The following is a 12,641-nucleotide window of genomic DNA, read 5'->3' on the forward strand; positions in this document are numbered from 1 at the left end:
GGGATCAAGCAGAAGAAGCAGCGTAGAAGCAGTGTGGCTCAGTGGAAAGAGCACGGGCTTTGGAGTCAGAGGTCATGGGTTCAAATCCCACCTCCGCCAAGTGTCAGCTGTGTGACTTTAGGCAAGTCACTTAACTTCTCTCTGCCTCAGTTACCTCATCTGTAAAATGGGGATTAAAACTGTGAGCCCCTCCGTGGGACAGCCTGATCACCTTGTAACCTCCCCAGCGCTTAGAACAGTGCTTTGCATATAGTAAGCGCTTAACAAATACCATCATTATTATTATTATTATTATCAAGTCCCAGGGAGACATCAAGCAACATGGCAAAACCCCACACTCTCTCCCAAGAAAAGTGAAAAGAACATGATCTTGAGTGAAATGGTTTATTCTGAGCGACCGTGAAAACCAGTGAATTTAGTCTGACCCTACTACAGGGGCCATAAAACCTCGATCACCTCCACCACAGTACCAGTGACCTTCTAAGGACACATCCTCAGTCCCACAAGGTCACTGCGAAAGAAGGGGTTGTATATTCCAGGTTACTGTATCGGTGCTCGAGGAGTCGGTAAAAATTCACCTGGTGGTGAATTATGAGGGGAAGAGTAGAAGATTGGGGCAACCAAATAGTTTAAAAAAGCTGAATTATTTTAAAAATCATTTTGGTAAACAAAAAAAAAAAGTACAAAACAATACATTACACTAAAGTCTTTTAAGGAAAATGATACAGTATTATAATTTTACCAAAAGCCTCATTCGTCTCTCAAACACTGGAAAACAGACAAAGAACGTGCCAACACCATAGACAGACATTTATTATCAAGCGGAGGATGGAGCACATTGGGGAGTGAAAATATCAGGGTACACCTGCTACTATATTTCAGCTGGCACCCCATGGCAGGTCTTTCCATTAAAATCAGCTGGATTCCCAGACAGAGCCAGGGATCAAGGCAAGATATTTTTTGTGCAGATTAAACCACCTAATATAAACATTGGGATCCTGATTTGACTCTTTTGAGAGCCTCAAGGTTTTCCTATTAAAGAGTTTCTGAACCCTTGTTATTGTGATAAACATCTTCAAGTCAAATTAGCAGGAAGGCAAAAATTTATGGACAAAACATGTTTCATGCCGTGGTAATGGGTTTCAGGTAGTTAATGGATGCTGATGGAACACGCTACAGACATAAACATATATACACGAAATACATACACGTCTATGAAACAGACAGCAAATGCTCTAATGGTATTTAGCCACCTCACTAAATCCCGGTTCCAGCCAGATTGTTTTACTGAACAGAAAGTCGACTATTTTCCAGAAAATGGCCTAGCGTTACGACCCCGAGGACAAAGACTACGGAACGCGGAAGCGTAAGGGGTTCAAAAGCTGCCCGCCTGACAGATCGCAAACACAAATGTTTCAAGTGTTCCAGGATTCTATGGATCCTCTCGTAGGCGATTCAAACCCACCAAACATTTATCGTGTCGATGCTGGACTGTGAAACTCGATTCTTCCCGAAGCTGTCTCAGTGGGGACCGGTGTTGTCGGAGTGAGTGGATTCGAGACCTGTGTTGACCCATAGATTTTTGGCAGTGGGTTTTTACTCTGGTGTCTGAAGTTGGGGGGGAGGTCTGACATTTGGGGGGCACAGAGGGATCATCACATGCACAGAGAGGGGCTTTTGGGTCCTAGTGACACAGACCGTTCAAACAGTTTAGCCACATCAAGTGTGAAATTAGCTGCTACAGCCTCTGGTGCAGCCGTGTCTGAGAAGGATGTTGTTGTTTCGGCCATCCTGCAGCTTTGCGTGACTCTGAATCGGCACTCTGCCATCCACGCGCGATGTCTCGCTGACTGGTTCCTGCTGTCTTAGCCTAGGAAGAAATAATGGTAAAAATAATAATAATAGAAATGGCATTTGTTAAGCGCTTACTGTAGAGAAGCAGCGTGGCTCTGTGGAAAGAGCCTGGGCTTTGGAGTCAGAGGTCATGGGTTCAAATCCCAGCTCCGTCAATTGTCAGCTGTGTGACTTTGGGAAAGTCACTTAAATTCTCTGTGCCTCAGTAACCTCATCTGTAAAATGGGGATTAAGATTGTGAGCCCCACGTGGGACAACCTGATCATCTTGTTTTTCCCCCAGTGCTTAGAACAGTACTTTGCACATAGTAAGCACTTAACAAATTCCATCATTATTATTATTATTATTATTATTATTACCAGGCACTGTAGCAAGCACTGGGGTAATTACAAACAAATCAGATTGGACGCAGTCCCCTGTCCCACATGGGGCTCACGGTCTTAATCTCCATTTGACAGATTCATTCATTCAATCGTATTTATTGAGCACTTACTGTGTGCAGAGCACTGTACTAAGCGCTTGGGAAGTACAAGTTGGCAACATATAGAGATGGTCCCTACCCAACAGTGGGCTCACAGTCTAGAAGGGGGAGACAGAGAACAAAACAAAACATATTAGCAAAATAAAATAAATAGAATAAATATGTACAAATAAAATAGAGTAATAAATACGTACAAACATATATACATATATACAGGTGCTGTGGGGAGGGGAAGGAGGTAAGTCGGGGGGATGGGGAGGGGGAGGAGGAGAAGAGGAAGGAGGGGGCTCAGTCTGGGAAGGCCTCCAGACAGATGAGGTAACTGAGGCAAAAAGAAGTAAGGGATTTGCCCAAGGTCACACAGCAGACAATGTTAACCACTTACTATGTGGCAAGCTCTGTTCTAAGCTCTGGGGTAGATACAAGTTAATCAGGTTGGACACAGCCCTGTCCCAGATGGGACTCACAATCTTAAATCCCCATTTTACAGATGAGGTAACTGAGGTTCAGAGAAGAGAAGTGATTTGTCTAAGGTTACACAGCAGACAAGTGGCTGGTCCAGGATTAGAACTCAAGTCCTTCTGATTCCCAGGCCTGTGGATTGTGTTGTTTGTTAAGTGCTTACTATGTTCCAGGCACTGTACTGCGTGTTGGGGTAGATCCGAGATAATCAGGTTAGACACAGTTCCTTGTCCCAAATGAGGTTCAGCTTAAATAGGAGGGAGAAGAGGTAGGTTATCCCCACTTTACTGAAATCAAGGTACAGAGAAGTAGCACACCTCAGAGGAAAGAGCACAGGCCTGGAAGCCAGAGGAGCTGGGTTCAAATCCCAGCTCCACCATTTGTCTGCCATGTGACCCTGGGCAGGTCACTTTACTTCTCTGTGCCTCAGTTACTTCATCAGTAAAATGGGGGATAATAACAATAACAATAATAATAATGATGGTATTTGTTAAGCGCTTACTATATGTGAAGCACTGTTCTAAGTGCTGAGGGATACAAGGTGATGAGGTTGTCCCACGTGGGGCTCACAGTCTTAATCCAAAATGAAGTACACTGTATGAACCCCATAATCATGGTGCACTTCTTAAATCCTCCTGGACAGTAAACTTCCTTTGGACAGGGAATTTGTCTGTTATTGTTCTCTTGTACTCTCCCAAGTGCTTAGTACAGTACTCTGCACTCAGTAAACATGACTGACTGATTACCACAACTCTCATGTTATCCCAGTGCTTAGTACAGTGTTTGGCCCATGGTAAGGGCTTAACAAGTACCATAACAAATTCCAACTCTGTTATATTGTTGTATTCTACTCTCCCAAGTGCTTAGTACAGTGCTCTGCACACAGTAAGCGCTCATGGGAAGCAGCGTGGCTTAGTGGAAAGAGCCTTGGCTTGGGAGTCAGAGGTCATGGGTTCGAATTCCGCCTCTGCCACTTGCCCTCTGTGTGACTTTGGGCAAGTCACTTGACTTCTCTGTGTCTCAGTTAACCTCATCTGTAAAATGGGAATCGAGACTGTGAGCCCCACTGTGGGACAACCTGGTAACTTTGTATCTATCCCAGTGCTTAGAACAGTGCTTGACACACAGTAAGCGCTTAATAAATACCACTAAAAAAATAAAGGTGATTAATTGAAATAACTGTGGAGGACTTTGGAGGGGTGCAGCCACGTTATTTTAAACTCTAATAAACCCACATGAAAGCAGTATATGCTTGTTTCCCCAGTTTTTCTTTTCTTTCTCATCAAAAAAAGCAGTTTATAGTTATTGGGCTGTGATAATTCTTTTCTCACTGGGGGATTTTCTTCTTTAAGGTTCTCCTGAACAAGATTAAGGGCTTGGATGGCCTCTGGGGTAAACTGTGAACACGGCAATATATTTCTTTTGCTGAAAATGCAGGATAGAGCCAAAAAGTTGTATTATAAAAAGTAATTCAGAACTTCCTGATCAAAATCCACCCAAATCTTCAATCATTTCAAACAATGTGAACATCGTAAATGAGAAATTTTCTTCAATGTCTGTCCCCCTCTCTAAACTGTAAGATTCTTGTGGACTGATGATGATGATGGTGATGGTATTTGTTAAGCGCTTACTGTGTTCCAAGTACTGTTCTAAGCTCTGGGGGTAGATATGAGGTAATCAAGTTGTCCCACATGGAGCTCACAGTCTGAATCCCCATTTTACAGATGAGGGAACTGAGGCACAGAGAAATGAAGTGACTTGCTCAAAGTCACACAGCTGACAAGTGGTGCTGCCTTTGACACTGTGGACCACCCCCTTCTCCTCAACACGCTATGTGACCTTGGCTTCACAGACTCCGTCCTCTCCTGGTTCTCCTCTTATCTCTCCGGTCGTTCTTTCTCAGTCTCTTTTGCAGGCTCCTCCTCCCCCTCCCATCCTCTTACTGTGGGGGTTCCCCAAGGTTCAGTGCTTGGTCCCCTTCTGTTCTCAATCTACACTCACTCCCTTGGTGACCTCATTCGCTCCCACGGCTTCAACTATCATCTCTACGCTGATGACACCCAGATCTCCATCTCTGTCCCTGCTCTCTCCCCCTCCCTCCAGGCTCGCATCTCCTCCTGCCTTCAGGACATCTCCATCTGGATGTCCGCCCGCCACCTGAAGCTCAACATGTCGAAGACTGAGCTCCTTGTCTTCCCTCCCAAACCTTGTCCTCTCCCTGACTTTCCCATCTCTGTTGATGGCACTACCATCCTTCCCGTCTCACAAGCCCGCAACCTTGGTGTCATCCTCGACTCCGCTCTCTCATTCACCCCTCACATCCAAGCCGTCACCAAAACCTGCCGGTCTCAGCTCCACAACATTGCCAAGATCCGCCCTTTCCTCTCCATCCAAACTGCTACCCTGCTCATTCAAGCTCTCATCCTATCCTGTCTGGACTACTGCACCAGCCTTCTCTCTGATCTCCCTTCCTCGTGTCTCTCTCCACTTCAATCCATACTTCATGCTGCTGCCCGGATTATCTTTGTCCAGAAACGCTCTGGGCATATTACTCCCCTCCTCAAAAATCTCCAGTGGCTACCAATCAATCTGCGCATCAGGCAGAAACTCCTCACCCTGGGCTTCAAGGCTGTCCATCCCCTCGCCCCCTCCTACCTCACCTCCCTTCTCTCCTTCTACTGCCCAGCCCGCAACCTCCGCTCCTCCACCGCTAATCTCCTCACTGTACCTCATTCTCGCCTGTCCTGCCGTCGACCCCCGGCCCACGTCATCCCCCGGGCCTGGAATGCCCTCCCTCTGCCCCTCCGCCAAGCTAGCTCTCTTCCTCCCTTCAAGGCCCTGCTGAGAGCTCACCTCCTCCAGGAGGCCTTCCTAGACTGAGCCCCTTCCTTCCTCTCCCCCTCGTCCCCCTCTCCATCCCCCCATCTTACCTCCTTCCCTTCCCCACAGCACCTGTGTATATGTATATATGGTTGTACATATTTATTACTCTATTTATTTATTTATTTTACTTGTACATTTCTATCCTATTTATTTTATTTTGTTGGTGTGTTTGGTTCTGTTCTCTGTCTCCTCCTTTTAGACTGTGAGCCCACTGTTGGGTAGGGACTGTCTCTATGTGTTGCCAATTTGTACTTCCCAAGCGCTTAGTACAGTGCTCTGCACATAGTAAGCGCTCAATAAATACGCTTGATTGATTGATTGATTGATTGGTGGAACTGAGATTAGAACCCATGCCCTTTCTGTTAACCATCCTCTGGGATCTTTTCTACCGACTCTGCTGTGTCATATTCTCCCAAATGATTAGTACAGCACTCTGTGCACAGTAAATGCTCAATTGATACCATGTGCTAATTTCTGGACTCCTTGTTCCAGAGCAGAACTATTAAACAGTAATGGATTTAATTTCTAATTGGGTTCCTCTTAGGTATATTAATGTATTTTTCTAAATGGGCAGTTCATTAACTTTACATTGTTTGCAACAAATCACACTTTCCTTGGTATATAGATCACCCTAGAAGATTTCCTCACCTACCAGTTATTGTTTCCAATACCCACCTCACTGTGTATTTAGCAATAATAATAATGATTGTATTTAATAATAATAATAATGATGGTATTTGTTAAGCGCTTACTATGTGCAAAGCATTGTTCTAAGCACTGGAGGGGGGATACAGAGTGATCAGGTTGTCCCACGTGGGGCTCACAGTCTTAATCCCCATTTTACAGATGAGGGAACTGAGACACAGAGAAGTTAAGTGACTTGCCCAGAGTCACACAGCTGATAATTGGCGGGGCTGGGATTTGAACCCATTACCTCTGACTCCAAAGCCCGGGCTCTTTCCAATGAGCCATGCTGTTAAGCACTTACTACATGCCAAGCACTGTTCTAAGCAATCTGAGAACCATTCAGTAAAGAAGAAAACGGGAGTAGTGACAATAAGAAGATCTGATCAACCAGAGTCCAGGGGCAAGGAAGCCCTCTTCTTCCTTACTAAAGCTTTTGCAAAGTCCCGAAGACAAATCCAGTGGGAATCAGTCAGTCGATTAATGGTACTTCTTGAGTACTTACTGTGTGAAGAACACTGTGCTAAACGTTTTGGAAAGTACAATGTAATAAAATTGGCAGACACCATCTCTGCCCACAAGGACTTGACAATCTAGAGAGGGAGAGGAATCCTAAAAAACCGCTGGCTAGCTTGAGATCTCCCTTCACAACCACCTACTGAGTTATGGCAATGCTGTGATCATGGAGAAGCAGCATGGGCCTGGCAAGTCAGAGGTCCTGGATTCTAGTACCGATTCTGCCACTTGTCTGCTGTGTGACCTTGGCCAAGTCACTTCACTTTTGTGGGCCTCAGCTGTAAAATGGGGATTAAGACTGTGAGTTCCGTGTGGGACAGGGACTGAATCCAAATTGATTAACTTGTATCTAGGGCTTAATGAAAATAATAATAATGATAATAATGCTGGTACTTGTTTAGCTCTTAGTATGTACCAGGCACTGTACTAAGTGCTGGGGTGGATACAAGCAAGTGGGGTTGGACACAGTCCCTGTCCCCATTTTCCAGATGAAATAACTGAGGCCTAGAGAAGTGAAGTGACTCTTCCAAGGCCATACAGCAGACAGGTGACAGAGCCAGAATTAGAACCCATGACTTTCTGATTCCCAGGCCCGTGTTACACCATGCTGCTTCTCATCCGGCCCCTTTAAAAGGTTCCATTAGCCTGAAATCCAATATTTTTGCTCTGTAAGCAAAAGGGAAGCAGCATGGTCTAGTGGAAAGAGCATGAGCCTGGAAGTCAAAAGACCTGAGTTCTAATCCCAGCTCTGCCAATTGCCGACTGTGTGACCTTGGGCAAGTCACTTCACTTCTCCGTGCCTCAGTTCTTCGGTTCTCTCTACTACTTAGCCTGTGAGCCCCATGCAGGACAGGGTCTGTGTCCAACCTAATTAACTCGTATCTACCCCAGCACTTAGAACAGTGTTTGATGCATAGTAAGTGCTTAACAAAATACCATAAAATAAATAAATAATGGCATAAGCAACATTTTGTAGGAGAAAATGCTTGCAGCTTAAATATCACTACAGTTACCGAATCCTTGAAATCCTTAGGACCTTCTGGAAATCCAGAGTGTGATCATTTTTCTCTTTACCTAGGACCAAAATATGATATAATAGTAATAATAATAATTATGGTACTACTGAAGCACTTACTACGTACCACTGTTCTAAGCACTATAGTAGATTCAAGTTAATCAGGTTGGACACTGTCCTAGTAATAATAATAATAATGGCATTTATTAAGCACTTACTATGTGCAAAGCACTGTTCTAAGCACTGGGGAGGTTACAAGGTGATCAGGTTGTCCCCCGGGGGCTCACAGTCTTCATCCACATTTTACAGATGGGGTAACTGAGGCACAGAGAAGTTAAATGATTTGCCCAAAGTCACACAGCTGACAATTGGCAAAGCTGGGATTTGAACCCATGACCTCTGACTCCAAAGCCCATGCTCTTTCCACTGAGCCACGCTACTTCTCTTGTCAGAATGGGCTATGGTTTGAAAACAGTTATTTTTTTCCCCTGGGAATGGGGAGTTAATGTTAGAGGAGAATTTACTGGACATTGGGACTAAAGGCTGGTAATAATAATAATGATGATGGTATTTGTTAAGTGCTTACTATGTGCCAAGCACTGTTCTAAACGCTGAGGTAGATACAAGGTAATCAGGTTGTCCCACGTGGGGCTCACAGTTTTAATCTCCATTTTACAGATGAGGTAACTGAGGTCCAGAGAAGTTAAGTGACTTGCCGAAAGCCACACAGCTGACAAGTGGCGAAGTCAGGATTAGAACCCACGACCTCTGACTCCCAAGCCTGTGCGCTTTCCCCTAAGCCTCACTGCTTCTCTAGTGAAAAGTATGTTTCGGGTTTCTGCTTGGCTTGTAAGCACAGCGGAGATGGAGTGCTGAATTTCTCTCGGTAGGTATTTAATTAGATTTTCCAGGTACTGAAGTGAAAGCATTGCAGGTTTTCACCAACTGTGAAGAGCTGAACTGGCAGTTCAGGGAAAGGATGGTAAGAAAAAGTGTGGCTGAAATTCAGGACAGATTTAAAGGGTTGCACCAAAGTGTTAGCATATTTAATGTGTAGAGAAGCAGCTCAGCCTAGTGGAAAGAGCCTAGGCCTTGGAGTCGGAAGGACCTGGGTTCTAATCTCAGCTCCACCACGTGTCTGCTGTGTGACCTTGGGAAAGCCACTTGAATTCCCTGTGCTTCACTTGCTTCATCTGCATTATGGGGCTTGAGACTGTGAGACCCGTGTGGGACAGGGTCTTGTGTCCAACTTGATAAACTTGTATCTACCCTAGCACTCAGTACAGTGCCTCCTGGCATATGGTAAGCACTTAACGAATACCATGAAAAACTGTTAGCTGGCCTTTGCCCATTTTAATCTTCCAAAGTGTATTTTACATCTGATTTGTTGCTCAAGGTTGATTCAGAGACAGATGACTTCTGAGAAATGGGAAAAAGGCACTTAACAGTAACTGCACTAGCTGTAATATTTCATGAGTGTTTGGTGGGGGGTTAGCCTTAATCATGATTTGAGGAAATTAATTTTGTCTTCTTATTAATGTTCTTTCCACATCTCTATAGCATATCATAGCTGATTGAGATTTGACTTAAACTTGACCTGAATTTATAGATCTTTTCAATGTGTCTTAGCTTCAGTCTTAGATTTGGGATTTAAGGACAACCGCTGTGGCGACAATATTTCTCCATCTTTATTGAGTCCTGAAGTCCAATGCCCACACCACCTGGTTCAGATTTTCAACTCTCTCCTTGGATCCTCTGTCTGCTTGTCCCTAATGATCTGACCACCCATTTCCTTGAGAAAATAGAACCATCAGGTGCGACCTCCCTAAAATCTCCTCTGCTTCTCTCAAGTCTCACCCTCCTCCTGGTCCCTCTTCGACTCTCCCAACTTTCCCAGTTGTATCTCTAGAGAAGAACGCCCTCCCTTACTCTCCCTTATCCTGGATTACTGTAGCAGCCTCCTTGCTGACCTCACTGCCTCTTGTCTCTCCCCACGCCAGTCCATACTTCAGTCTGATGCCTGGATTATTTTTCTACAAAAGCATTCAGGCCACATTTCCCCACTCCTTAAGAACCTCCAGTGGTTACCCATCCAATTCCGCATCAAAGAGAAACTTCTCACCATTGACTTAAAAGTTCTCAATCACCTTGCTCCCTCCTACCTCGTCTACTCTCCTATTACAACACAGTCTGCACAGTTTGCTCCTGTAATGCCAGCCTACACACTCTATCTTGATCTCGCCTAACTCACTGCCGACCTCTTGCCCACATCCTTCCTGCGGCCTGTAAAAAACACCCTCTTCATATCCAACAGACAATTACTCTCCCCATCTTCAAAGCCTTATCAAAGGCACGTCTTCTCCAAGAGACGTTCCCAGACTAAGCCCTCATTTTCTCTTCCACTCCCTTCTGCGTCATTCTTACATTTGATTTTGCATTCTTTATTCACCTCACACTCAATCCCACAGCTTTTATGTGTTTATCCGTAATTTAGTTATTTATGTTAATGTCTGTCTCTCCCACTGTACTGTAAGCTTGCTGTGGGCAGAGAATGAGTCTGTCATATTGTTACATTGTACTCTGCCAAGAACTTAGTACAGTGCTCTGCACACAGTAAGCACTCAATAAATATGATTCATTGAAAGAAATCTGATGGCCTCTACTCTATCCAAATCCTCCATGACCACTAAGCTACTTTCTACACCATGGACAAACCCTTTCTGCTGGAAACATTATCCAAACCTCGTCTTCACTGACACTGTCCTCGTCTGGCTCTCTTCTGGCCATTCATTCTCAGTCTCCTTCATGGGCTTCTCCTCTGCCTCTCACCCCCTAGCCGTGTGAAGTTTCCATTCTGGGTCCCCTTCTATTCTCCAAGTATATCCACTCCTTACAACAGCTCTTCGCTTCCATGGTTTCAACTACCATCTTTATGTGGATGATTCCCTAATCTACATCCCCAGCCCTGGTCTTTCTCCTTCTCTGCTGTCTTGTTCTTCCTCTTAGCTTTAGGGCATCTCTCCTTGTCAGTCCCACCAACACCTTAAACCTAACATGTCCAAAACAGAACTCTTCATCTTCCCATCCAAACCCTGTTCTCCCCCTGAACTTCCCATCACTATGGACAGTGCCACCATCTTCCCGATCTCAAAAGCCTGTAACCTTGGTGTTAACCTCCACTCATCTCTCTCATTCAACCCATATATCCAATCTGTCACCCAGTCCTGTCCGTTTAACCTTCACAACATCACTACAATTCACCCTTTCCACAATTATTGTGCGCCAAACATGGTACTAAGCAATGGACCAGACACAATGCAATTACATCAGCCACAGTGTCTGTGTCCCTCATATCCTAAGAGATTAATAATAAAACTAATAATTTTGGTATTTGTTAGGCACTTACTATGTGCAATGCACTGTTCTAGCACTGGGGAAGATACAAAGTGATCAGGTTGTCCCATGTGGGGCTCACAGTCTTAATCCCCATTTTACAGATGAGGTAACTGAGGCACAGAGAAGTTAAGTGACTTGCCCAAAATCACACAGCTGACAAGTGGAAGAGCAGGGATTTGAACCCATGACCTCTGACTCCCAAGCCCATGCTCTTTCCACTGAGCCACGAAGTAGCCCAAAAAGGGTATCTGAAGCCCAAAAAGCTTAAATGACTTGTCCATGGTCACAAAGCTGGCCAATGGAAGTACTGGGAGTAGAACTCACATCTCCTGACTTCCAGTTCCTTTTTTTAATGGCATTTGTTAAATGCTCACTATGTGCCAGGCACTGTACTAAACACGGGGGTGGATACAAGCTAATCAGGTTGGTTACAGTCCCTGTCCCACATGAAGCTCACTGTCTTAATCCCCTTTTTACAGGTGAGGTAACTGAGGCACAGATAAGTGAAGGGACTTGCCCAGGGTCATACAGCAGATGAGTGGCAGAGTCAGGATTAGAACTCAAGTCCTTCTGACTCTCAGGCTCATACTCTACCCATTATGCCATGTTACTTCTGTATTATTTTAACTAAGCCACATTGCCTTCATAGGACATTAGAAATAGCATTAGCCATAGTGATTCATTCATTCATTCATTCAAGCGTATTTATTGAGTGCTTACTGTGTGCAGAGCACTGTACTAAGCACTTGGGAAGTACAAGTTGGCAACATAATGATGATGATGATGATGATCAACATAGTGATGGTGAGAAGTGACATGGCCTAGTGGAAAGAATACAAGGCTGGGAATCAGAGGACCAGGGTTCTAATCCCAGCTCTGCACTTGCCTCCTCTCTGTGCCTCAGTTTCCTCAACTGTAAAATGGGGATTCAATACTGATTCTCCTACTTAGGCTGTGAACAACATTTTGGGCAGTTATTGCATCTGATCTGATCAATCTATATCTACTCCAGCGCTTAGAACACTGTTTTTTCTGTGGTATTTGTTAAGCGCTTACTATGTGTCAAGCACTATTCTAAGCATTGGGATAGATACAAGGTTATCATGTTGTCCCAATTGGAGCTCACAGTCTTCATTCCCATTTTACAGATGAGGGAACTGAGGCACAGAGAAGTAAAGCTACTTGCCCAAAGTCACACAGCTGAGAAGTGGCAGCATCAGGATTAGAACCCACGACCTTTGACTACCAAGCCCGGGCTTCTCTGCTTGACAGATAGTAACTGTTTAGAGAAGCAGCATGGCCTATTGGAAAAAGCACGGGCTTGAGAGTCAGAGGAAGTGGGTTCTAATC

The 12,641-nt window shown here is 44.7% G+C and overlaps 1 protein-coding gene across 1 annotated transcript in view; it reads right to left on the minus strand.

Moving 5' to 3' along the window:
- Positions 1-401: 401 nt before the first annotated feature.
- Positions 402-12,641, minus strand: part of STK32B (serine/threonine kinase 32B) — a 417,658-nt gene continuing 405,418 nt past the window's right edge. Inside the window, exon 11 of the mRNA XM_038745347.1 lies at positions 402-1,870. Within this exon, the coding sequence (XP_038601275.1) occupies positions 1,732-1,870 (139 nt within the window). The 3' untranslated portion in view covers positions 402-1,731. The remainder of the gene's footprint in view (positions 1,871-12,641) is intronic.

Source organism: Tachyglossus aculeatus, chromosome 4 (genome assembly GCF_015852505.1).
Source record: "Tachyglossus aculeatus isolate mTacAcu1 chromosome 4, mTacAcu1.pri, whole genome shotgun sequence".
NCBI lineage: Eukaryota > Metazoa > Chordata > Mammalia > Monotremata > Tachyglossidae > Tachyglossus > Tachyglossus aculeatus.